The 26,697-nt window shown below is 48.0% G+C and overlaps 1 protein-coding gene across 4 annotated transcripts in view; it reads right to left on the bottom strand.

The window, feature by feature from the left end:
* slc16a12b (solute carrier family 16 member 12b) overlaps window positions 1–26,697 on the bottom strand; it is a 141,982-nt gene that overhangs the window by 33,326 nt on the left and 81,959 nt on the right. For all 4 annotated transcript variants that reach the window (XR_015079239.1, XR_015079238.1, XR_015079240.1 and 1 more), the window contains exon 5: window positions 15,041–15,184. Coding sequence is in view for 1 of the 4 variants with exons in the window: in XM_085994838.1 (XP_085850964.1) it covers window positions 15,041–15,184 (144 nt within the window). In the remaining 3 variants the exon portion in view is untranslated. The remainder of the gene's footprint in view (window positions 1–15,040; window positions 15,185–26,697) is intronic.

The following is a 26,697-nucleotide window of genomic DNA, read 5'->3' as shown; positions in this document are numbered from 1 at the left end:
CTGCCTCTTGTTCAGTAAAGTACCTGTTAAACTGTTCTCCCGAAGTCCGTGTATTATTGAGGCGCGAACTTTACACTGATGACATCCCTGCTCGTGTCATCCTGTGCAATGTACAACCAGGCTGCTTTCATCCCCTGGGGAGGTCTCTTCCACCCATGGGAAGGGAAGAGGGTCTCCCTGCATGCTGTGACTCCCCCCATACGCATATGGAGGGAGTCATGGAAGAGCCTGGGTGCACCTCTGTGCAGTGATTGTCAGTGTTTGCAGCCCCTCAATGCTGTAGAACACTGACAGCACAACTGTCAAAATTAATGTGCGCATGGTCCCTTTAAGGAAACCGGCTGATAACATGTCATCAAATGATATCATCAGACCCGCTTCCTTCAACTGGCCAGGAAATGCACTGCGCGGGCTTAACAAGCCCAATCGGGAGAAATTCATTTTGGACAGTGGGCTGGAGCTGGCAGCGAGGCCGGGACCCGCCACCGACTTCGCCTCCCACAGACCCACCGAGGTTGGTAAAATCCAGCTCCTCGTCTCAGATCTTCTGAAAGCCGATGGACAAAAAACCTCAATTCAGGACATTGCAAAACTTATTTTACTCTCTCTGCTTTGATGCCTCAAGAACTGTCTCAAATCACTGCTCCTACCCATTGTGCCAGGACAGGAGGAGCTTTCATCCCTTCAGTACAATGGCATTGTGACAGGACGACTAAATTCAGAGAGAATATAAAAAGGACAAAACTTCCGCATGATGGTTTCTGCTAGTTAGGATAACAAAAAGAAAAACCTTAATGAGACAAGAATATAAAGTTAACTCTTGTAATCTTTCTCCATTCCATGTATCTAAAGAATGCAGACAGCAAAATCACTGGGTACTGTACAGTGGCCAGTTATACTGTTTAAATATCTGGACCATGAAGAACTCAAGTGTCTGGCCATTAGTTTCCCTTCAACGATTTATCACAAAGGCACATTGCCACTAAATTAATATGATGTGTAATCATGGTCTGCCAAGTGAATTCAAACAAACCTGCTTAAAATTCTAATGGAGCCGCACGATATGTACACTGGTGCATCAGATGGGGCAGTTCGGCTCTAATTTGGTAGCCCTTCGACACAAGTGACTGGGACTCTGTTCTGTTTTGGTGGAGGGTTCAGTACTGTACTTTGCCACAGCCTTGCAATGTGCAGTCTGCAGGTACTGTACTCACCTCCACCTGGAGCTGAACAGAGAGTCCCAGACACAGCAACACAATAAAGTTGTCAATTTTCTACTTTTTAGTTTGCTTTGGAAATGTCCCTTTATTTTACTGATTAAAAAACAAAAAGCTCAAGAGTCTTAACATTCACTGTGCAGAAATACAACAGAATAAAGGAATTACCAGATCAAGCTCCTCACAAGAACCATCACTCTGCTGTACCAATACACTGAGCCGAGGAGGGGCATGACATACATTTGTCACTCTTGACAGTCTCCCATTGGCCGATCTTCTGCTGCACCTCTCTCTAATATACTGGCATGCTTCAAATATTATTCATCTAGCTTTACATCACTATCTTCATTTTACAAGTCATGTTGATGAAAAAATTGGTACTGATTTCCATTGTAAAGATAAATTAAAATAATTTAAGTCCTGGTTTCCTGCCTCCCCACTCTCTAATTGTGCCAGTACCCACAGCCAGTCAGTTAATAACTTGGGGCATTTTTTTACTTGGTGGGATTAGTCCCATCGTCATGGAACATGCTCTAGACTGACCTAGAGCGAAATTGTAATATTATAATTAATGCTAATGAACCAGTAAGGAGCGCCAGCGGAATTCCCTAATTTCCTTGCGGGTGAAGCAGTGATGTGCACTCGGCTCATCCATATCAAATGGCTGATGGTCAGGCACATTGTGGGCTTTCGACTTCTTAAAAGGGACACTTGCTGGATTGTGCACAGGAGCACTTTGGGTTACTTTAACTTTGGATTTTTGAGAACTAGATGTCACTTTTTTTTTGCTGCATTTTTGTTTGTTATATTTGTTTGGCTGACATTTCAGCTAGCAAGATTTTTGATTGCGACAACTCAAAATCTGGATTATGGAAACTCCTTCGAGTATCTTTGATGGTGGCAGGATAAGTTGAGAAAGCTGTTAAAGCAAACAGGTTCCTTGGCTTTATAAATAGAGGCATGGGGTCAATTTTAACTCGGGTGCGGGGAATTGTCGGGTTCCCCAAATTTAGTGTTTCCCACACGAATCTAAATGGGTCTGTGAGATTGATGCAATTTTAACTCAATTCCAACATGTGGGAACCCTTGGCAATTGAGTATTTCCAGTCAGAAAGTCGCAGAATATGACGTCATCATTGCTGCTGCTTTTAAGGTCCACAGCAAGCCTTGCATCTTCTGCAGGCTTCCAAACTTTACCATTAAGATGGCACGGGAGCCTGCAGGAGCAATGGCCAGCGGGAGGGCAAGAGCTGCCCCAAAATTTGATGAGGCTTCACGCCTGGCATTGCTGGATGGTGCTAGGGCCCACAGGGAGGTCCTGTTCCCTTCTTCAGGGAGGAAGAGGCCTCCCAGTCAGACCAAGGCTGAGTGGCTACAGGTGGCTGGGGAAGTCAACTCCTTGGGGCTCACATGGCGCACCTGGATGCAATGCAGGAAAAGATTCCATGACCTTCATCGCACTGGAAAAGTATGAAGTTACCATCACCCTCAATCTGATCCCCATTGCCTTTCCTCACCAGCACTCAGCTTTAGCAATCTCTTCCTCCACATCCCACTTGACACTCCCATCCATGCACCCTTAGCCATTCCCTCTCTCTCTATGCTCACATTCACCTAACTATTCGGCTATGCAGCCCTCACACTCCCTCTCATGCTTTGAACACAACTGACAACACACATGGAGGGCCCTTGGTCTTGCAACCTCACTCCATTTTTGTCTCCTTCTAAGTATCTATGCTATGCAATCTCTGCACTCACTCCTTCATTCTCACTCAACCTCCACTTGTCTCCCTCATTGCAGGAAAAGAGAGCTCACAACAGGAGAGCGCGAGCCAGGACAGGAAGAGGGCCACCCTCATTAGCCCAGCTCACCCCCTGGGAGGAAGCCGTCCTGGAGATTGTTGGAGCTGACAGAGATGCGGAAGTTGGGGAAGGACAGACAGGTACATCCCCGCAAGCTGGTACAAAATAGTTTTCCATCTCTCTCATTGGTATTGCATGAGTCGCTGATAATGATTCTGAAGCTACATCATATGGACTTATGATCATCTGCAAAATGCAATGTGCATGTAACCTTGGCATCACATCTCTAACTTTTTCTTGGACTCCCCCACAGGACCATCGAGAGCCCCCGTCCCCAGTGTGCAGGAGGAAGAGCCGGAGATGCCAGACTCCTCAGAGGAATCTGCAACCTCTGAGGGCGCGTCAGCAGAAATAAGCGCACCCAGCACCAGCGCAGATACTCACACCTCGGTGGGACCTTCGGGACATAGAGTAGAGTTGTCACCTGGTATATCACAGCTCAAGTGAGCATCAGCAGATTGTGGAGACAGGGACAGCAGTGGAGAGTCCTCGTCGGAAGGTGCAGGACTCTGCCAGCTCGGCTCGGCTGCATGTCGACCCTCTGCCTCTGGGTCCATCCGTAAGATCAGAGGTGATGGAACTCCATGCACAGATGCAGGAGTCTCTGGCAGGTTTTGTCTCCAGGGTCGCTGCAAGTGTGGAGCGAATGGAGGAGTCCATAGCGAACATGAGCAGAGCCTTTGTGGAGTCAGTGGCACATGAACGCATCAACAGGGAAAGGATGGCTACCTATATGGAAATGATTGCTGCCTCCGTGGTAAGGCTGGCTACCGTAGAGGAGAGGATGGCTACGGTAGAGGAGAGGAGGGCTACAGCCATGGAGGAGGTTAGTCGCCAGGGTATGGAAAACATGAGTGTTCAGAATAGAATGACATCTCTTGAGGAGCGATGGGCATCTATTGAACAGAGAAACCAGACCTTCATGGAAGTCCTTCTGAGTAGGACTGCCATTGCAGATACAGGTCCCCATGGCTCCCCTGATGTGCAGCAAGGTGCTCTCAAGCCACTTGCAGGCACTGAGGGGGACCTGACCCATGAGAGGGAGGTTGGTGGCAGACCTCAAGGAAGTGGGGGCTCCTCTCCAAGCGTTCACACTTCCATGACACTACAGAGCCCTCAGTCAGAGCCCCGCCGGAGTCCACACCCAACTGAGATAGACGTCTCAACTCCTGCACAGCCGCAGGAGCAGCAGACTGCTGAAGAGCCCTCACAGGCTCGCCACCCCAGAGGACGCCCGCCAAAGGTGTCAAGACAGGAGCAGCAGGAAAGTGAGCAAGGGGCCTCCACATCTGCTGAAGCCACAGGGGAACCACTACGTAGGAGCACGCGTAAGAGGAAAATAAAGCACAAATAGTCACAAGGGTAGTCACTTGGGTGAAATGTTGTGTATTTTGTAAAAATGCCATCAGTTGTCTGTTTTGCATAAAAATTCTGATGGCAACTGCTGCAGTTCTGGCATGTGTCATTTCGCAAATGGGGCTTTCACGTTGAGGGCTTAGGATTACTTGCAGTTGTCAGGATGCTGGTCAAGTAGCTCGGAATCCGCAAGGTTTGGCCATTGTCGATGTTCAGGTAAGAAGCTGCGAGGCATAAGAGTTTGATTTACTAGGCTAAGCAGATCTGGCCAGGATGAGTGCGTTCCTTACATCCTGGGCAGCAATGTTCTCGCATAATGCTGCCGCTGGTTGATGAGCCTCTGCAGGATGCTCGTTTTTGCCCTCATCATCTGAGGAGGGTATGTGAGGAGCCACTTGGTCCTCAGGAATCTGCAAGCCACAACGTTGTGCCATGTTGTGGAGTGCACAGCAAACCATGACAATTCTGGAGACCCTGGCTGCTGAGTACTGTAGGGCTCCACCTGATCTATCCAGGCATCTGAAGTGCATCTTCAGCAAGCCGATGGTTTGCTCGATTACAGGTCTAGTGGAAATGTGGCTGGACTTGTAGCTCTCCTCTGCTTCGTTGGCTGGCCTCTTCAACGGCGTCATTAGCCAAGTCCTCAGGGGATAGCCCTTGTCTCCAAGTAGTCATCCGTGAAGTTGGTCTGGCGGCCTGAATAGCGGAGGCACAGCAGACTGGCGCAGTATGAAGGAGTCATGGCAACTGCCAGGGTACTTGGCACAAACATGCAAAACCTCCTTCTTGTGGTCACACACCAGCTGAACATTAAGGGAGTGGCAACCCTTGCGGTTGACAAAAATACCTGGATTGCGATGAGGTGCCCTAAGGGCCAAGTGTGCAGTCAATGACGCCCTGCACCCTTGGAAAGTCTGCCAGATGAGCTAATCCAACCGCTCGCGCCGTCACATTTGCGCGATCCCTGGTGAAATGGATGTGATTGTGCGCGGGGGCAAAGAGGGCATCGGTTACCTGCATGATGCAAGTGTGTGCGGCCGTCTGGGAGATGCCACTGATGTCTGCTGATGATCCCTGGAATGAGCCTGAGGCAAAAAAGTTGAGTGCGGTGGTGGCTTTGATGGCCACTGGTAAGGAGTGTCCACCTGGTCCTCTGGGCAGCAGGTCTTGCTGTAGCATTGTGCAGATGTCAGTCACTACCTGTCGCGAAAGTCGGAGCTGCCTTTGGCAGTGCTGCTCAGTCATGTTGAGGTAGCTGACCCTGTGTCTGTAGACCCTGTTTGGGGGTATCTCCTGTGCCGGCAGGCTTCCATGCGCTGACCCCTTCTGGCCTGTGCTGCCTCAGGTGGGTAAGCAGCAGCCTGTCGCTCCTGCTGCTGTTGCTGCTGTTGTTCCTGGATCGGCTGCTGTCGCACCTGGTGCTGGAGGTCCTCCAATGCCAAGAAGGGAAGGAAAAAAAGGCCTCCCACGCTTCTGGTAGATGCCTCAGTTGAGGAAGTGCTGAGTGAATGTGGCAAGAGGGGTTTCACAGGAAGTCACACTGGAGAAGTGTGTGAGGCTCCAACCTTCTACAGGTGTGGTTAAGCCTGGTAAAAGTTGCCCCAGGCCTGAGACAACAAAGTCCTGCCACCTGCAAATGATGACTGATCAAATCTCCTCTTTAATGGTTGACCTGCAGCTGATAAGTCAGCAAGCCAATAGTGCTCACGCCAGGTTTCACAGGCGTGATCCCCACCAGATGTGTTTTACGTGGGGAAAGGGTTAAACAGGCAAGGGCCTGTTAAAAATGGGACTATAAAGGCCAATTAGTGCTGTTTAAGGGCCCTAAAGACCAGTCCCGCCTGTTGCAGGCGGGACTCATTCAGGACCATCAGACACGCCTGGGTTAAAATGGTTGGGTGTCAGGAACCAGGCGGGGGGGGGGGGTCCTGACCCCCCAGGTTTTGCGATTTTTAACCCCCCACACTCCTCAAAGCCCGCCTGACGGCCGAGTTAAAGTTAAACCCATAGAGTGCAATAACAAGGAAGTTACACTAAGGGGGAAAAATTCAGTTGGTATGCGCCTACCGTTAGCGCCTTAAGAGGGCGCTAATGGGGCACAAAGCAACTAGCGCCTGGGCGCGGCGATATCTGCGCCTCTCGTGAAATTGGCCGCACATTTTGCAGCGGCGCTAAACAATAACGCCCGATCTCCTGCGCACGCAGATCTTGACGTCATTCGAGAGTGCAATGCCCTTGGGGCGCCCCGGGACAGAAATTGAGTGGCACCCCCCTCCTTTCCGCCTGGCGTAACCAACGACAGGTAGACTGGAACGCTTCCCAGTCGCTGTGGGGGCGCTATTTAAAGGGGGCCCTCTTCCTGGCTTTTGTGTGGTAGCCATTTTTGCACTACTCGTTGAGAGAGAGAGAGCCTTCTGCATTGAGTCAACACTGTCTGAGGTAGTTTTGGCTTCTGACCATAACTTTGCAGGTACTTTGGTTTTCGACCTTCATAACTTTGATTGCCTAGATACTATGGGGGCTGCAATGGATGGGGACGTCGTCCTTCTCCATCACATTCAGAGGGCACAGAAGCGCAGAGTGTGGCAATCATGGCCAGACGGAGGAGGGCCAACAGGCCTCTGTACAAGAGACCTTACCCTCCCAGGGTTTTTCGCCAACAGTTCTCCTACATTAATATGTCTGAGGAGCAGTGTTTGCAAAGGCTGCGCTTCAGCAAGGAGGTGGTCACTGAGCTCTGCCACCTGCTTCAGCCAAATCTGCAGCCTCAACTGAGGAGCAGGACGTCTCTGTCGGTGGCAGTGAAGATAACAGTGGCTCTCAACTTTTATGCCACTGGCTCATTTCAATCAGCTACTGGGGACATCGCCAATATCTCCCAGTTCGCGGTGCATTGCTGCATCCATCAGGTCACAAATGCCCTCTTTAAAAGGAGACGAGAGTACATCTCTTCCCCCATGACCCCGGACAGGCAGCAAGAACGCGCAACGGGCTTTGCAATGATAGCGGGCTTCCCCATGGTGCAGGGCGCCATTGACTGCACGCATGTGGCTTTGCGTGCGCCGCAAGAGAATGCCGAGGATTTCCACAACCAAAAGGGCTTCCATTCCTTAAACGTTCAGTTGATCTGTGACCACAGACAGCCGATACTCGCTGTCAATGCCCCCACTTACCTGGCAGCAGCCACGATGCCTTCATCCTGCGCCAGACTTCTGTGGCAGACCTTTTCCAGGCACCGCATCACCCAGGTGGTTGGCTTCTCGAGGGTAAGGGATATCCTCTGTGCACCTGGCTGATGACACCGCTCCGTATGCCCAGCACCCCTGCTGAGCTACGATACGATGAGAGCCATCAAGCTACCAGAAACATCGTTGAGCACACAATCAGCGTGCTCAAGCAACGGTTCCGCTGTCTGAACCATTCTGGAGGAGCCCTTCAGTACTCGCCTGAGCGAGTCTCCCACTTCGTTGTTGTGTGCTGCATGCTGCATAACCTTGCAATCCTCAGGACTGAGCCAATGCCACCAGGCATTGGAGCACCAGCAGAGGAGGAGGAGGAAGAGGAGGCGGAGGATGAGGAGGATGATCATCAGCAGCACCAAGGCGGGAGGGAGGCACACAATGTACAAAGTGGAAGGGCCATCCGTCAAAGGCTCATAGCAAGTCGCTTCTAGGCCCCTTCTGAGGAAATGGCTTCTGCCATTCAAACAACCAGGATGAAACCATCCCACAACCCCTAAGCCGGTCAAGGCAACAATGATTGCAAAGACCAAACATGTACATTTTGAATACAGAAACTTCTTTATTTGACAAACTCTGTGTGTCTCATTTCCGCATGACAAACTAATAGAAAGAAACACAAAAAAAAGTCATTAATGTAACTGGCTCTCACAACCTGGAGACAATGTCCAAAACAGTTACAAAAATTTGACACTAACCTCAGCCTTTAATAAAACAATGAAAAACATTTTGTCACACCTCCTACTTTTTGCCTTCGAGGGTGATCTCCTTCCCTTGCGAAATTCCCCCCTTCCCACCCTGCAGCTCCTCCGTAATGGGACCCCAGTGGCTGGAGCAAGGCTGGTGGAAGGCTGCCGATTGTCACAACCTGAGACTGCAGATGCCCTTGAAGGACGGCCTCGACCAGCTCTGGGCCTGGAGGGCCCGGCTGCAGACTGCACCAACTCTGCATGGGCGGCAGCAGTCTGTCCTACAGGCGGTGGCAACTGCAGTGGAGAAGTGCCAGTGGTGGCAGCAGGAATGCTGTCATCTTGAGAGAGGACAGCAACTCCCTGCTCGACCGACATACTGGCACTCCCACGGGGCAGCACTTCAGCATTCGGAGCAATCTGATGGAGCACAGATTGCTGGCCTGCTGCGGCGCAGTGAGAGTCCCGGGGAAATGTGTCCGATCCAGCGAGGGTGGCAGCAGTCAGTGCTCGCGTGGCCTCAATCTGCGTCTGCATGAGACCAGCCAGAGACTGCATTGCAGCACTAAGCATTTGCGTGGCAGCCGCCTGTGCCACAGCAAAGTGCTCCACACCCCTTGCCAGTGATTCAATGGATTCGAGCACCCTTGCCACTGCAGCCATGAGCTCAGTGTGCCTGCGATCCGCTTGGGCGCCCATTTCAGCGAGGACCCACTCCTCCTCTGCGTCCAGTGCAGCAGGACTCGATGGCATTCTCTCCCTCCGGGGAGAAGGCCCCCGAGCTTCCCTACCCCCATCGCGTTGCTGCAGCCCGCTGGGTCCTGGAGCTTCACCCTCATCAGACCATTCCCCCCTACTCCTCTCCAGGGAAGGCATGCTCCCAGTGTGGGCCATGGGCTTCCTCAGGAGAGGGTGGCGCTGATGCTCCAGCTTCCTCTTCCTCCTCGCCTTCAGCTTCACTCCCACTGGCAGCTTGAGGACCCGCCTCCTCACCTGGTGAATCACCATCTGAAAGCAGGGAGGTACAAGAGTGGCTTTAGCGTGAGGACAGGGTGGCAGCAAGGGAGGCATGAGTGCAGCGATTTAGTAATTTGGATTGAAAGTGTCAAAGGCTGGTGTTGTGAGGAACAAGTGGAAGGAGGACAAAAAGGTAACGACCTTACCATTGCTGTCCAGAATGGGGTCGGCGTCTCCAGTGGCGATGGGACCAATCACCCGGCTTGCCACAATCCTCTGGACGCGCACTTCAAGATTGCTGAGGGATGGCAGCTGAGGCCGCCCTCCACTGGTCCGTTGCTGCTGTCTCCTATTATGAGATAGCTCGGCCTGCAAGAAAAAGGAAGGCGTCTGAGTAAAAGCAAATATACAGCCATGGTCTTGCCTGAAATGCCTGCCATAGTTGAATAGCCCTTACTGTATGCAAAGTGTGGAATGTGCGTGTGTGTTTGATGAGTGTTGGGCATTGGGGCTTTTAAGACCCTCTGGTCATAAAGTGAGGTTGAGATGGAGGGATGGAGAGGTTTTGGAAAAAAAGGCACTCACCCGGACGACGTTGAACTTTTTCCTACATTGGAGATGGGTCCTAGGCACCATGCTGCTTGAGGAGACTCTCTGAGCCACCTCCCTCCACACTCTTCTATACTCGCGTGGCAAAGGCCTCCTGCCACTCTCTGGGTACAGAATAGATCTTCTGCGCTCCACCGCGCCAACCAGAGCCTCCAAGGCCCGCTCGCAGAAGCGCTGTGCTCGCTCCCTGGCCCTCTCCATAGTCCTTGGCTGCAAGATTTAGCCACAGGTCTGCCCAGACCGAGATTCAAGGCTCCAATGAGCAGGGTGTGGCTGCAGAGCAAGATCGACCCTCCCCTTTAAGAACTGACTGGCGCCAGTGTGTCTGTGTTCAATCGCTAACTGACAGCACCTGCGCTGCGCCCGCCCTCTGAGGTAGCGCCTCGCTCCTCAGCCTTAGCGCCTTGAGAGGTGTGTAGTGCCTGATTTAGCGCTCCAATCACCTCCAGGGGCGATAAAAGCCAAGTTTGCCGCCGGAGGCGATAATTAGCGCCAGGCACTAAACTAAACTAATGGCGCCCCAAACAGGGCTATACCGAATTTCTCCCCCTAAATCTTTATAAAATCTCTGGTTAGGCTTCAGCTGGAGTATTGTGTCCAATTCTGGGCATCCCACTTTAGGAAGATTGTCAAGGTCTTGGGGGTGCAGAGGAAATTTACTCGAATGATGAGGGACTTTAGTTATGTGGAGAGACTAGAGATTGTTCTCCTTAGATCAGAGATGGTTAGGGGGGAGATTTAATAGAGGCATTCAAAATTATGAAGAGTTTTGATAAAGTAGAGAAGGAGAAACTGTTTCCACTGGTGGGAGAGCCGACAACCAGAGGGCACAGATTTAAGATAAGAACCAGAGTGGAGACAGGGAGAAATGTTTTAAAGCAGCAAGTTATTATCTGGATTGCACTGTCTGAAAGGGCGGCGGAAGCAGATTTAATAGTAATTTTCAAAAGGGAATAGATATATACTTGAAAAGGAGAAATTGGCACGGTAATGGGGAAAGAGCAAGGGAGTGTGACTAATTGGATAACTTTTTCAAGGAGCCAGCACAGGCACGATGGGCCGAATGGCTTCCCTTCTGTGCTATGTTTCTATGTATTCCTCTCATTTTGCGTTTTTGAAGGAGGAGGAATTGAATCAAAGGAGGGACATGAAGCAGGTTCACTTGCACCAAAGACAAAGCACAAACTGTTCTTGCCCACTGTGCATAGAGATCCAAGTGTACCTACCTAGGGATTTATCAGAGAAACAATGCCTTTTCAGGCTTCCCTTCACCAGGGAAGCAGTTCCAGATCTGCTAGAATCTGCTCTGAAGACAAGCTTCGCTACTGGATGGCAGTCAAGGTTACCACAAGTCCTGAAATTTTATGGCTGAGGTTTGTTTTAAACAGCCACAGAGGAGATCAGTAAGATCAGCATGTGCATCAACTGCAATAAGGGGATCCAGGCTTGGATCTGGCCTTGCACGGTAAGTGAGGAGCAAACACTGGAAGACCCAGATTTGGTTATTTCCCAATTATTTCCCAATTCACTCAACATTCCGGTCATGCCATTTCCACATCAGGACCAGAAAATAGCCCTTAAATTCCCCACTGTCTGCTCTTCAGAGCAGGAAATTTGATTTTAATGTGAGCCAATTGTTTTGTGCACCGCCAGTGATGTGCAGTACGAGGGATCAATAAACTAGGACCAGGAATTCAAATTAATCTTTGGAATAGAAATAGGAACCTTTTAGGAACATAGGAATGGTTGGAAGAAATAAAAAAGGTCAGTCTAGTTCGCCTTCTACCATCCTGGTAATCGCATGATCCAACAATAGAGTTGTTGACTAACCATAGCAATCAATCTCTATCAAATAGTCTACAACAGACCCAGACATGACCCAAGGAAAACCCCAGTGGTAGAGAGCTTTGGGAACCATAGGTAAAAAGTCACCTTCTTCCTCCCAAGCATGCTACACAATCATAATCAACTTTATTGTCATTGTTAGTGCACAAGTGCAGTACAACGAAATGTAGGCTTGCGGCTCCCGAGAGTGTACATTTAGATTAAGACATTTAAACATTCAACATACATTTGGCTTGTAATACATTAACATAAACATAACCATAATAAAGTGCATTGGCAGATGTGCAGGCTTTAGAGTTTATTTGTGGAGTTCAGTAGGGTGACAGCCCTGGGAAAGAAGCTGTTCCTAAATCTGGTCGTACAGGTGCGAATGCATCTGTAGCGTCTCCCAGATGGCAGGAGGGCGAACAGACTGTGGCTGGGGTGGGTAGGGTCTTTGATGATGGCCCGTGACCTCCGTAAACAGAGTTTCTGGTATATGTGCTCTATGGTCGGTAGCCGGGTGCCGGTAATGCGTTGGGCAGTTTTGACTACCCGCTGCAGGGCTTTCCGGTCATAGTAGCTACAGCTGCCATACCATACTGTGATACAGTTCGTCAGGATGCTCTCTATTGTGCAGCGGTAAAAGTTAGAGAGAATCAGGGGTGACAGGTTACATCCCTTCAGCCTCCTTAGGAAATATAGGCGCTGCTGGGCCTTCTTCACCAGAGAGGAGGTATTGAGGGACCAGGAGAGGTTTTCCGTGATGTGGACTCCGAGGAACTTAAAGCTGTCCACCCTTTCCACCACAGCCCCATTGATGTGGATGGGGGTGTGACTTCCGCCTTTAGACTTCCTGAAGTCCACAATGATTTCTTTGGTTTTCTTGATGTTAAGGGCCAGGTGGTTATCGGCGCACCACTTCACGAGATGCTGGACCTCCTCCCTGTAGGCTGACTCATCGTTGTTGGTGATCTGGCATACTACCGTGGTATCATCCGCAAACTTGATGATGGTGTTGGAACCATGAACAGCCACACAGTCGTGGGTGAAGAGGGAGTAGAGGAGGGGGCTCAGCACACATCCTTGTGGGGGCCCCCGTGTTCGGGGGGGGGGGGGGGGCGGGGGAGGTGTGGTTGCCTAATTTGACAGACTGGGGTCTGTTTGTTAGGAAGTTCAGGGTCCAGTTGCAGAGGGAAGTGTTCAGGCCAAGAGTGTGGAGTTTGGTGGCCAGCTTGTTAGGGACGATAGTGTTGAATGCTGAGCTGTAGTCTATGAACAGCATTCTGATGTAGGTCTCTTTACCATCTAAGTGATTCAGTGCAGAGTGTAGAGCAGTTGTGATTGCATCCTCCGTTGATCTGTTTGCACGATAGGCAAACTGGTGCTGGTCGAGAGAGGCGGGAACACTGGCTTTGATGTGAGCCAGGACCAGTCTCTCGAAACACTTCATTATGATGGGTGCGAGTGCGACAGGTCGATAGTCATTCAGGCACGTCACAGCCGTTTGTTTTGGCACAGGAATAATGGTAGCGGTCTTGAAGCATGTAGGGACTACTGCCTGGGCCAATGACAGATTGAAGATGGCGGTGAAGACATCAGCCAGCTGATCAGCACATTCCTTGAGTACCCGTCCAGGGATGCTATCCGGTCCAGTAGCCTTTCGTGTGTTCACTCCGCGTAGAACACCCCTTACGTCGGAGGTCGACAGAGTGAGCACCTGGTCTTCTGGGGGGTGGCAAGGCTTTGGTAGCTGGCTCCCTGTTGTCCCTGTCGAAGCGAGCGTAGAAGTTGTTAAGCTCCTCCGGAAGGGAGGCATCGCTAACCAGGGGGGGGGCTGGTGTTTTTGCTCTTGTAGTCAGTGATGGACTGGATGCCTTGCCACATGCGCCAGGGGTCCAAGTTGTTGTGGAAATGATCCTCTATCCGCAGTGTCTGTTTCCTTTTGGCAGTCCTGATACCCTTTTTTAGGTTGGTCCTAGCTGCACTGTAAGCCGCCGCGTCGCCAGATTTAAATGCTGCGTCGCGTGCTTTCAACAGCGAGAGGACCTCTCCGTTCATCCAGGGTTTCTGGTTGGGGTATGTCCTGATATTTTTATGGGTCGTGACGACCTCGACGCAACTGTTAATGTAGAATAGCACTGTGGATGCGTATTCCTCGATGTCATTATGGGCAAACATGCCCCAATCAGTGCGTTCGAAGCAATCCTGAAGCTCAGAGACTGCCCCCTCTGGCCATACTTTCACTGATCTCACTGATGTTCTCACTCTTTTGATGAGCGGTTTATATGCCGGGGCTAGAAACAGGGAGAGGTGGTCAGACGTCCCAAGGTGGGGGCAGGGAATGGCCTTATAAGCGTCTACAATGCTCGTGTAGACTTGATCCAGTGGGTTCTCCCCTCTTGTGGGGCAGGAAACATTCTGGTGGAATTTCGGTAGTACAGTTATGTCATGTCATGTCTCAAATTACCCGTATACTGCATCACAAAATGTGATTCTGGGATCAGGGATTTAAAGCAAAGTGGGCAGAAAGTAAATCGACTTAAGGAACTGGTGATTTTTGTTTTTTCTAGATCCCATCTGAACAGTTTCTGCTGGGGAAAAAGCTTTACCAACAGGAATCTAGGCAGACAGAGTCTTCGCAACCAGTGATGAGATGACATCACCAGTGAAGTGGAACCACAGCTCAAGGACTTTTAATGCTTGTTTTCTAATCCAAACATTACATTAATTTAACACTGAAGGATTAGCAAATGTATTTAATTTGACAGCCCTTTACAACCTTAAATGAATGAATGTGTTTATTAAATGTAGCCTTTAATTGCTCAAACAAAATGGATTTGTCAGCATATGCCAACACCCGAAAACATGACCACCAGCACCAAACTATCAGTTGGCATGCAGGCTTTGGTGAGCATTGACGCTGATAGGAGTCCCTGGAGACATAAATCTACAGTTGTTAACCATAATTATAATTTGGGCGCCGTCATAGTTGCAACCCACACAAAGGTTTTTCAACCTCTTAAATTGTTCAACCACATTTTTATCTCAGAAGCCAGAAAGGGCCGATGACAATTTTTCAATCTGTACTCTAGTTGGGACTGAAGAATTCCCCTTACCATTTCACCACGTGGAGCAAGTCAGGAAGTCACCTCTTTAGCTCATCAACTTTGTAAGTGTTTCTCTCCCTGTCTCTCTCCGATTTCCCCACCTTCTCCAATCGAAAGCGAGGCCCTAAAGGCTTTATGGCAGTCAACCCAATTTATATAGTAGTTATAATTCTTACCAGTCAGGACTCCCAGCGATAGATACAGGTACTCCAGGCAAGTAGCGAATGAGCTGAGAATGAGGCCAGCAGAAGCCAACACACCTCCAAGAATCACTGCCACTCTAGTGGAATACCGATTGCTAATAATACTTCCAACAGGTGCTAAAGAGAACAAAAAAGACAAACAATGAAAATGATGCACTGTTGCTGCATCCCTAGCCTACTTTTACACTCTGTACAAATGTAAAAAACGAATCAGACACACCATAAATCTCTCTGCATCATGGAACCAATGCTACAGCACTTTATTGCGATCAGTGCCATCACACCTTAGGATCCTCACCCCAGTGCTACCAATTCCTCACCCAGTGCTACCTAATCCCACCCACCTCCCTTTCAGCTAGGACATATCCTAGAGTCTTACTCATTTCTCCAGACCTCATGGGACACTCTGCCTCCATTACTGAAAGATGCCAGTACCTCCCTCTAATGCGCTCAGCCCTTACAATTTCCACCCTCTGAAGGGATAATTACTAGTCCTAGCCCTTTTCAGGCCACCCCAGATCAGGCGTATTCCCCAGACGTTCACCTTCAACTAAAGTTAGAGATAGCCAAATTCTAGAAGATGCTTAATTGGGTCTAAAAGGTCCAGGCTATCTCTCTCTAAAGGAAAGGAACGACTTGCCGATGTTACCGTCTTCCAGATAGCACTTTTAATAAGTTTAACTAGACTGTAACCTTCCGGATATTATGAGGGTCCGGAAAACCCCCCCCCCCAGAATTCTGCAACTCCTCATCAAAAAGAGAGTGTACAGAGATTGAGTTCGCGAGTTTGATACAGAAATACTATTTGAGACAATTCTAAAAATATATAGATTTATTAAAGAACCGACTTGCAGTTAACAGCTGGTGAGTCAATCGCGACTTTAACAGTTCAAAATACAAATAGCTTACATTTCTTATTCTCAGAGATCCTTATTCTCAAATCTTAACTTCGTTACATTTTTACATTTCTTATTATTGCTAATCCAGAATATCCACCAAAATCAAATAAGAGTACCTCCTGATCCCGGAGACTCAGAGTTAAAAACTTGGAGCCTGCCTCTGAAGTTGAGAATCGCTTACCCCTTCCAGTGACTCCTGACTTTCTATCTGAAAGCTCCATATTTTATACTCTTTTTGCAGTGGTTTATTCTTTGAAGTTTTCTGTTGATGTAAGCTAATTATCTCCAGTCATTCTTTCTGTTGACTTTTTTCTATCCTTGCTGTCAATTCAGCTGTTACCTTTCAGAATGCTATCTGTTGTGTAGGTGTTTCAAAAACTTATCATAAAATGGTTATTACAGATTTATCTCTTTGATGCCATTCTTACGAAGGTCTTCAATTCAATTCTTAATATTGGCTTAACTGGTTATAATCAGATGTTGTGTCTCCTAACGGTTTCATTTTCAACACAAACACCATGTGATTGCTTGGTGTCATCTATTGATATCATATCTTCAAAATGTGTTCTGTAGGTATCTTTTACAACATGTAAATTAAAAACACTTCATCTAGGGTGGTCTTTGCATTTCTTATATATACAACCAATTGAAGTAGCTAAGAACATAAGAAATAGGAGCAGGAGTAGGCCAATCGGCCCCTCGAGCCTGCTCCACCATTCAATAAGATCATGGCTGATCTGATCCTAACCTCAAATCTTCTATCACTCTGCATCCACCCGAACCCATGTGATCTCCCGGGAGAGGCGAAAAACCAGATAAAGACCCAATGGCCAATTTGGGAGAAAAAAATCTGGGAAATTCCTCTCCGACCCATCTAGGCGATCGAAATTCTTCCAGGAGATCACTCTGTCCCTATATTTTCTACAGTACTTACCTTCTGTAAAGGCGATCTCCACCCCAGCCAGGAACAGGAATAAAACCATCTCCTGAAATCTAACACAGAATTAGAACACAGTAGGAGCAGAACAAGGCTACACGGCCCCTGGGCCCACTCCACTACCCACAGGGCCATGACCATTCCGAACCTAGACTCATGTCCAATTTCCTGCCCGCTCCCCGTAACCCTTAATTCCCTTTACTTCTAGGAAACTATCTATTTCTGTTTTAAATTTATTTAATGATGTAGCTTCCACAGCTTTCTGGGGCAGCAAATTCCACAAACCTACCACCCGCTGAGTGAAGAAGTTTCTCCTCATCTCAGTTTTGAATGAGCAGCCCCTTATTTTAAGATTATGCCCCCTAGTTCTAGTTTCACCCATCATTGGGAACACCCTCACCGCATCCACCCGATCAAGCCCCTTCACAATCTTATATGTTTCAATAAGATCGCCTCTCATTCTTCTGAACTCCAATGAGTAGAGTCCCAATCTACTCAACCTCTCCTCATATGACCACCCCCTCATCCCCGGGATTAACCGAGTGAACCTTCTTTGTACTGACTCGAGAGCAAGTATGTCTTTTCTTAAGTATGGACACCAAAACTGTATGCAGTATTCCAGGTGCGGTCTCACCAATACCTTATACAACTGCAGCAATACCTCCCTGTTTTTATATTCCAACCCCCTAGCAATAAAAGCCAACATTCCATTGGCCTTCTTGATCACTTGCTGCACCTGCATACTAACTTTTTGAGTTTCGTGCACCAGGACCCCCAGATCCCTTTGTACTACAGTACTTTCCAGTTTCTTGCCATTAAGATAATAACTTGCTCTATGATTTTTCCTGCCAAAGTGCATAACCTCACACTTTCTAGTATTGTATTCCATCTGCCAAATCTCTGCCCACTTACTTAGCCTGTCTATGTCCCTTTGCAGGTTTTTTATGTCCTCCTCACTCACTACTTTCCGTCCCATCTTTGTATCATCTGCAAACTTTGATATGTTACACTCGGTCCCCTCCTCCAAATCGTTAATATAGATTGTAAAGAGTTGGGGTCCCAGCACTGACCCCTGCGGAACACCACTAGTTACTAGTTGCCAATCTGAGAACGAACCATTTATCCCAACTCTCTGCTTTCTGTTAGAGAGCCAATCCTCCATCCACACCAGAATATTACCCCCAATCCCGTGATTTTTTATCTTGAGCAATAATCTTTTGTGTGGCACCTTGTCAAATGCCTTTTGGAAGTCTAAATACACTACATCCACTGGTTCCCCTTTATCCACCCTGTATGTTACTTCCTCAAAAAATTCCAGCAAATTTGTCAAACATGACTTCCCCTTCATGAAACCATGCTGAGTTTGTCCTATTAAATTATGTTTATCCAAATGTCCCGTTACTGTCTCCTTAATAATGGACTCTAACATTTTACCAACCACAGATGTTAGGCTAACAGGTCTATAGTTTCCAGCCTTCTGCCTACTACCCTTTTTAAATAATCAATTCCCATATATAATCATGTTTCCTGTCTTTCATTTGATGTTACTTTTATCAAAGGCACATGGTTTTTTAATGTTCTGTGTTTCTGTCCAAAGTGTTAGTTTTTAACACTTTACTTGGGCATTGTTATTGTGTTGGTTCCAAACTGCAGACTCCTTGGAAGCAAGCCTTTGCTTCTTCAATAGGGCCTTTGTCTCAGTATTAACAATCAATTCCCATTTCAAAAGCTTGTGTGGTGTTTACAACTTGTGTGTTAACACGTCATCTTCTCAGAAGCCTGTATTCACAGCTTGTGTCTTTGATGCTTTAGATTTTTAAACCCAGTTTATCATGTATTAAGGTCAGAATTCTGTTCATAGGATGGTGTATCTTTCTGAAATATGGCTTTTCCTTTACACCCCCACAATACTTTCATATCCAGGGATACCCTCCACAATGATAAAACTCTGCAACTGCTCCCCTCATTATCGCCAGACCCCAGTAAGACAAAGCTCACATTCCACCCTCGTGGGGCCAACAAGCGCCAGGTTCTCCCTCTGCAGTGTTGTCAATAGCTCAGAACTACCCCCAATGCTACCAAAGCCTACCACGCTCCCTAGTTACTCCTAGCACAATTTGGGGCCTTTCAATCCAAACTGAGCATTGGTTTGGATGTGGAGAGACTGAACACATTTTTAAAAGGTTTATTTGATGCTTGACTACTCTCAGTTGATTTGAGTCTACATTCAAGTCATTCCACAATTACTGATACAGATGGAGATGGGCAAGGAGATAGGTTCAGAGTAATTTATACCCTTGGAAAGAATCACTGAACAACTTAAATCTTTCAAAGTATATTTTTATTATTACTACTCAAGTTTTACTAATGGGTATCCTGTGGTGTTGCTCACAGTGAGTCAGAGGGTTTGCTGTTTTATAACAGTGACGTTATCCTATGGATTTCTACTGCTGTTTTAGGAATCAAATTCTACAACTTTGGACTTTTCCCTGAAAACAGTGACCTGTCAGGGAGAGGTCTGGGAGAATTGAAGGGAGTTAGTGGTGCATGTCCTTTAGGGAAGGAAATCTGCCGTCCTCACCTGGTCTGGCCTATATGTGACTCCAGACCCACAGCAATGTGGTTGACTCTTAACTGGGCTCTGAAATGGCCTAGCAAGTCACGCAGTTGTAACAAACAAGTATAAAACCGGACGGACCACCCGGCATCGACCTCGGCACCGGCTATGGACACGGCAATGGCACACCCAGCCCAGTCAACCCTGCAAAGTCCTCCTCACCAACATCTGGGGAATTGTGCCAAAATTGGGAGAGCTGTCCCACAGACTAGTCAAGCAACAGACTGACATCGTCATACTCTCAGAATCATAACTTTTAGCCAATGTCCCAAACTCCTCCATCACCGTCCCACCGGAAGGACAGACCCACCAGGGCTGTCGGCACAGTGGTATACAGTCGGGAAGGAGTGGCCCTGGGAGTCCTCAGCATTGACTCTGGATCCCATGAAGTCTCATGGCTTCAGGTCAAACATGAGCAGGGAAACCTCCTGCTGATTACCACCTCCCTCCCTCAGCTGATGAATCAGCACTCCTCCATGTTGAACACCACTTGGAAGAAGCACTGAGAGTAGCAAGGGCACAGAATGTACTCTGGGTGGGGGACTTCAACATCCATCACCAAGAGTGGCTCGGTAGCACCACTACTGACCAAGCTGGCCAAGTCCTGAACTGCCAGTCTGGGCCTGCGACAGGTGGTGAGAAGCAACACGAGGGAAAAACCTACTTGACCTCATCCTCACAAATCTACCTGGCGCAGATGCATCTGTCCATTACAGCATTGGTAGCAGTGACCACCGCACAGTCAGTCATTGTGGAGATGAAGTCCCGTCTTCACACGGGGGACACCCTCCATCCTGTTGTATGGCACTACCACCGTGCTAGATGGGATAGATTCAGAACAGATCTAGCAGCTCAAAACAGGACATCCATGAGGTGCTGTGGGCCATCAACAGCAGCAGAATTGTATTCCACCACAATCTGTAACCTCATGGCCAAGCATATCCCTCACTCTACCATTACCATCAAGCCAGGGGATCAACCCTGGTTCAATGAGGAGTGTAGAAGAGCATGCTAGGAGCAGCACCAGGTGTACCTAAAAATGAGGTGCCAACCTGGGGAAGCTGCAACACAGGACTACATACATGCTAAAAAGTGGAAGCAGCATGCTATAGACAGGGCTAAGTGATCCCACAATCAACGGATCAGATCAAAGCTCTGCAGTCCTGCTACATCCAGTCGTGAATGGTGGTAGACCATTAAAGAACTAATGGGAGGAGGAGGCTCCAAGAATATCCCCATCCTCAATGATGGTGGAGCCCAGCAAGTGAGTCCAAAAGTCAAGGCTGAAGCGTTTGCAACCATCTTCAGCCAGAAGTGCCGAGTGAATGATCCATATCGGCCTCCTCCCGAGGTCCCCACCATCACAGAAGCCAGTCTTCAGCCAACTGATTCACTCCATGTGATATCAAGAAACGGCTGAGTGCACTGGATACAGCAAAGGCTATGGGCCCTGACAACATCCAGGCTGTTGTGTTGAAGACTTATGCTCCAGAACTAGCTGCGCCTCTAGCCAAGCTGTCCCAGTACAGCTACAACACTAGCATCTATCCGAAAATGTGGAAAACTGCCCAGGTATGTCCTGTCCACAAACAGCAGGACAAATCCAATCCGGCCAATTACCGCCCATCAGTCTACTCAATCATCAGCAAAGGGATGCAAGGTGTCGTCGACAGTGCTATCAAGCAGTACTTACTCACCAATAACCTGCTCATCGATGCCCAGTTTGGGTTCCGCCAAGACCACTCAGTTCCAGACCTCATTACAGCCTTGGTACAAACACAGACAAAGGAACTGAATTCCAGAGGTGAGGTGAGAGCGACTGCCCTTGACATCAAGGCAGCATTTGAGAGAGTCTGGCATCAAGCAGCCCTAGTTAAACTGAAGTCAATGGGAATCAGTGTAGAGGGGGGAAACTCTCCACTGGCTGGAGACATACCTAGCACATAGGAAGATGGTTGTGGTGATTGGAGGTCAATCATCTCAGCCCCAGGACATCGCTGCAGGAGTTCCTCAGGGCAGTGTCCTAGGCCCAACCATCTTCAGTTGCTTCATCAATGGCCTTCCCTCCATCATAAAGTCAGAAATGGGGATGTTCGCTGATGACTGCTCAGTGTTCAGCGCCATTCGCAGCTCCTCAGATAATAAAGCAGTCCATGCCCGCATGCAACAAGACCTGATGACATTCAGGCTTGGGCTGATGTGTGGCGTGAATGTTACCTGCCACTCAAGTGCCGGGCAATGACTATCTCCAACAAGCGAGAGTCTAACCACCTCCCCTTGATATTCAACGGCATTACCATCGCCGAATCCCCCACCATCAACATCCTGGGGTCAACATTGACCAGAAACTTAACTGGACCAGCCACATAAATACTGTGGCAACAAGAGCAGGTCAGAGGCTAGGTATTCTGTGGCGAGTGTCTCACTTCCCAACTTCCCAAAGCCTTTCCACCATCTACAAAGCACAAGTAAGGAGTGTGATGGAATACTTTCCACTTATCTGGATGAGCGCAGCTCCAACAACACTCAAGAAGCTCGACTCCATCCAGGACAAAGCAGCCTGCTTGATTGGCACCCCATCCACCACCTTAAAAAAAAAAAAAAACACTCCCTCCACCATGGCTGCAGTGTGTACCATCTACAAAATGCACTGCAGCAACTCGCCAAGGCTTCTTCAGCACCTCCCAAACCCACGACCTCTACCATCTAGAAGGACAAGGGCAGCAGGCGCATGGGAACACCACCACCTCCAAGTCACACACCATCCTGACTTGGAAGTATATCGCCGTTCCTTCATCGTCGCTGGGTCAAAATCCTGGAACTCCCTCCCTAACAGCACTGTGGGAGTACTTTCACCACATCGACTGCAGCAGTTCAAGAAGCCAGCTCACCACCACCTTGTCAAGGGCAATTAGGGATGGGCAATAAATGCTGGCCTTACCAGCGACACCCACATCCCATTAACAAATTTAAAAAAACAAATCACAAATAGAGAAGGGTGGGGGTCTTGGGATTTGATGGTACTGGGGTAGAGATTCCAGGGTGTAATAACACCAAGGCCTGGAAGTAGCTGCACTAAAGGGAGGTCTCAAGGTCTGAAATAAAAAATTAAAAAAACTTAACTGCACGCCAACAAAAGTTGGGCAATTTTATGGGTCTGTCTGTTGCGTTTTACCCTAGGGCGGCTCCTCACTCGAGTCTCACACACGAGATTCCTGAGCCATTAGAGGAGAGTAGCCGAGGTTGCCTTCCTCTCAGTTTATATTCAGAGTACCTTCTCCTAGGTGGGCTGCAACCAAGGCTAAAGAACACCACCTGCCCTTTATAATGGAGGGGGCCACCTCCACCAATCAGACGCAAGTACGCCCACTGAACATCAATCCAGGTGCTCTGGTACACTCGCTGGGGCTGTCTGGAGTGGGGCCAGAACCCAACCCTTCTGACTCAGAGGCGGGAATACTGCCACTGAGCCAGTGCTCACTCCGTCCAGATGCGAGTCCCCCGCTGGATGTCAATCCAGTATTGAGACCATATTCCAGTCTCCACACACTGGGGCTGTCTGGAGTGGGGCTCAAACCCTTTATAGAAAACTTTAACATGTGCTGGGAATGAGTCTTCTTGACCCATGTGCTCTGTCTGCACTAAAAATTAAGCAGTTGCTAATAAACATGAATCTATACCCGAAAATACATTTTAAAGTTTATTCTGCAGGTTTTCAAAACCATTTGGCAAAACTCAAATCCTATACAGCATGACGGGCATCTCCTCCCATCACCCTGTGCCACAACAATGCTCAGAATGTGACATTCTATGGGCTGTAGTCTCTGGTTTAGTTGGCAAGTCCCTTTGACTGACAGAGACAAGAATGTGAATCCAAAACCAAGGCACTGGACAGAACCACAAAAAGTGCTGAACCAGTACAATTTCTAGCAAATGAAGAAAAAAAAGCCTCGCACTATATATAAATTTTAAAAATGTTGCGAGGTGCCACGCCACCAATTTTGGCTGGGACTTTGCCAGAAATGCAGCAGTTTCTGGCGTAAGTTACGGTAATCAAGCGGTGGGTGTGTGGGGGGTGGGGGGGGTGCAGCTCTGAGGATATTCCCAGCCTTCGATTCTTGTTGACCAGAGTGCTCGTAGTGTGTTACTATATAACAATAAAACCTGTCAATTAGTACAGAACTTGAAACTACTGGCCAGTTCTTTCAAAGTTTCACAGAGTCCGGCTTCATTGATCTTGTTCCCCAACCCCATTGCTTTCGACAGCCAGTTGAGGTGAACCAGATTCTTTATTGCACAATTCTTGCGCAAGTGGTGGCATGTCCTGGTCCTTCAGCTCTACAGGCAAGAGCCACATGATGTTGTCATCAGTGAATACCCTCATTTGTCTTCTCCCGACATCCAAGAGTTGCACTTGCTTCGGTGCTAGATTCAGTTTCTTTATTTTTTAAAAAACGGGGCAATCTGGAAATTTCCTCATGGTCTAACTCACTGTGTCGAGGTACAAGGTCAAAGAGAGCATCTAATCTTGGAGTTGAATGTTCTTTCACTCATCATAACACATGCTGTAATTCAATAGTTTGTTTAAAATCAAGTCAAGCATTTTGGGTGCTATCGAAATATCACACGCATACACTTCTGGGAACAAGTAATACAAATCTGATAAAAGATGATGAATAGTAGGTGGAGATTGGCATTATTGGTAAGCTCAGATGCCAGATCTTGCTGGCTTTGCCTGTGCTGTGTGAGCCTGCGCCTTATTTTTATTCTGTTAATGCTGCAGAATACATGAAAGCAAATTCAGAATCTTGCAACCTGCAACAGAACTTCAGGCCTATCCCATTACTGTTATTCAATGGTCTGCATCAGATGTAAACAGTACATCTTCCTTTGTGACCTAGTCATATAGTTTAAATACTTAATAGTTACACAATGGATCATTAGAATGATTTACCTTAACTTTCCTAGTGTCATTCCAAGTTACAAATTCTGCCAGGATGCAGTTACTCGCCGCACTACATTCTACAGCTTGATGTTTCTTCATTGTACCCACCAGCAGAAAAAAATCAAATCTCTACGGCTAATCGCACATCTTGAATAATGCTCTCCTTTGGATGCTACTTACAATTATACATTTCCCTCCACCTCATTCTTGTAGAAAAAAGTTTGGCACTTCAATTTCTGAAGTGTCTCGCAGTGGAATCAAAACTCATCAACGAGCAGAGCAAAGGGAGGTCTATGACTGAAACTAAAAAGGTTTCTGAATTGAAGCCTGACCAGACATGTTCCCAAATGATGTGGAACAAAGCCAGTCCGGGTCAGAGCTAACTGCCTTTTCCAGGTCCAAATCCTTTGTTTCCTATCCGACTGTTTTCTCTCTTCTTCTCCCCTGTTCTCTTCAGCATCCCAACTTCCTACTCTTCAAACCAGCTTCGGCCCTTGGAAAATGCAACTAAATCTCCAAGCAATCACAGATCAATTCATTTCCTGAAAGAATGGGTTTGCTGCTTGGCTGCTCTGGTTGGTTACAAGTTCAGCTCGGCATCCAAATAGCAACCTCATTACCGATGAGAAGGATAAGGGCAGTGCCATCTGATCACAAGGCTGGGCTATCATTGTTTAAAGTTTGTGGAGAATCTTAAAGCAACAAGATCAAAATGTGCATTGAGTTTTGCTGCCTCATCCACTCCAACTGTAATGTAGCTTTGTGCTAAAACACAGCTCAACATTTTTCCAATCATATCAGTCCTGTAGTTTTTTTTGGATCTTCAGTGAGGACCTCATAAAATCAGTGACTTCAATTTTAATTCCCCACCCTGCTCACCTGGCAGGGAGGAGCAGTTAAAATGGAACAGGGGACTTGCCCACCAGTTTCCTGCCCCGATCTGGCCAACTGTAATTTTAAATTGCAGCTGACAAGGACACCCGCCACAAGCCAGCAGGATCCTCTTTAAATATATAGATTGGGCTCCGAAGCCATCATGGGAGGCCCGATCTGCTATTTTAACCCGAGGCCTGAGCAGGGGAGCAGTGATGGACTCCCCGGCAGGTTTGGCCTGGCGGGAACAGCAGACAGGGCCAGAAGAGGCCCAACAAGGTAAGTTTAAAAAATTTTAATTAGTTCCTTATGGGCGAGAAGGAGTAGGAGTGCTCCTCTGGGCCCTACAAGGCAGTCTTGGGCCTCCCCTGTCTTGGGCTGCCCCCTCCCTCCCCAGGACTGTGATATCCCTGCGGAGCCTCATCGATCTACTTACCTGGTGCCAGGGACTATTCTAGGTCCCCGGCAGCGGCCTCCTGCCACCCAATTTTAACAGCCGAGAGCCGCCTCTTCAGTCAGGAGGTTGGCAAGTTAAATCAGCTATGCATCCCTGCTGCCATGGCACTCACTTTACGTCATTCTCCTCCCCCCCCCCCCGGGAGTTTAAATCGAAGCCAGGGGGTCTGTAGGTTTAGATTTCCTTTGCTTGCAATGCTACAGAGTCCCTACAGTTCCTGCAAGTTCAGATGCGGTCAGGAGTTTACCACCCATTTTTCCTCCCCCAAAAAAAGGAAATCTGGTAATTGTCCTGATGATTACAGCAGGTAAATGGGTGGTCAGGAGACGGACGTCAAATATAGGAGGTTTCTCGAGTTTATGGAAGGATCTGTAGGTCTAATTAATTCAGAATCAAAACCGTCTGTAATTACTCTGCACTTTGAAGCTGCTCCATTGGTCGCTAGAAAGGCATCAAGAACTGCCAAGGAGATATCCCACGATTGCTTGAAATTAATGTTACATTTGTACCCAGGTTTTATTCAAAATATAGTTACTTTGCTCCGACCCGGTTACTGAGTGACTCTGGCGAGGAATAATTAACAAACAGCAAGTGTGCCTACAGGTCACTAGAGTATAATATTTGACCACAAATTCCAGACAGCAGTTTAATTTGTATCGTAAAAGGTTACAATTACTCACGTCAACACCATGAAACAGCACTTTACACTACGAACTACAGAATCATTCACAGATAGTAAAAGAGAATTTACTCTGGCAGGGGATAATCTGTAGGGCAACAGTTTCTGCAAACTGCAAAAAGAACAGGCCTGCAGAAACACTCACTAATTCGGTAAAGAACAGTCGAGTGTTGAAGTGCGGCTGGCATTTTATTCATACTTTCCATTTGTGAACGGTTAAACG

The sequence above is a fragment of the Somniosus microcephalus genome, chromosome 8 (genome assembly GCF_052327205.1).
Source record: "Somniosus microcephalus isolate GS21.2 chromosome 8, FLI_Smic_1.0, whole genome shotgun sequence".
In the NCBI taxonomy this organism is placed as follows: Eukaryota; Metazoa; Chordata; class Chondrichthyes; order Squaliformes; family Somniosidae; genus Somniosus; species Somniosus microcephalus.
The sequence above is the reverse complement of the archived record's forward strand: the minus strand, read 5'-3'. Positions and strand labels throughout refer to the sequence as shown.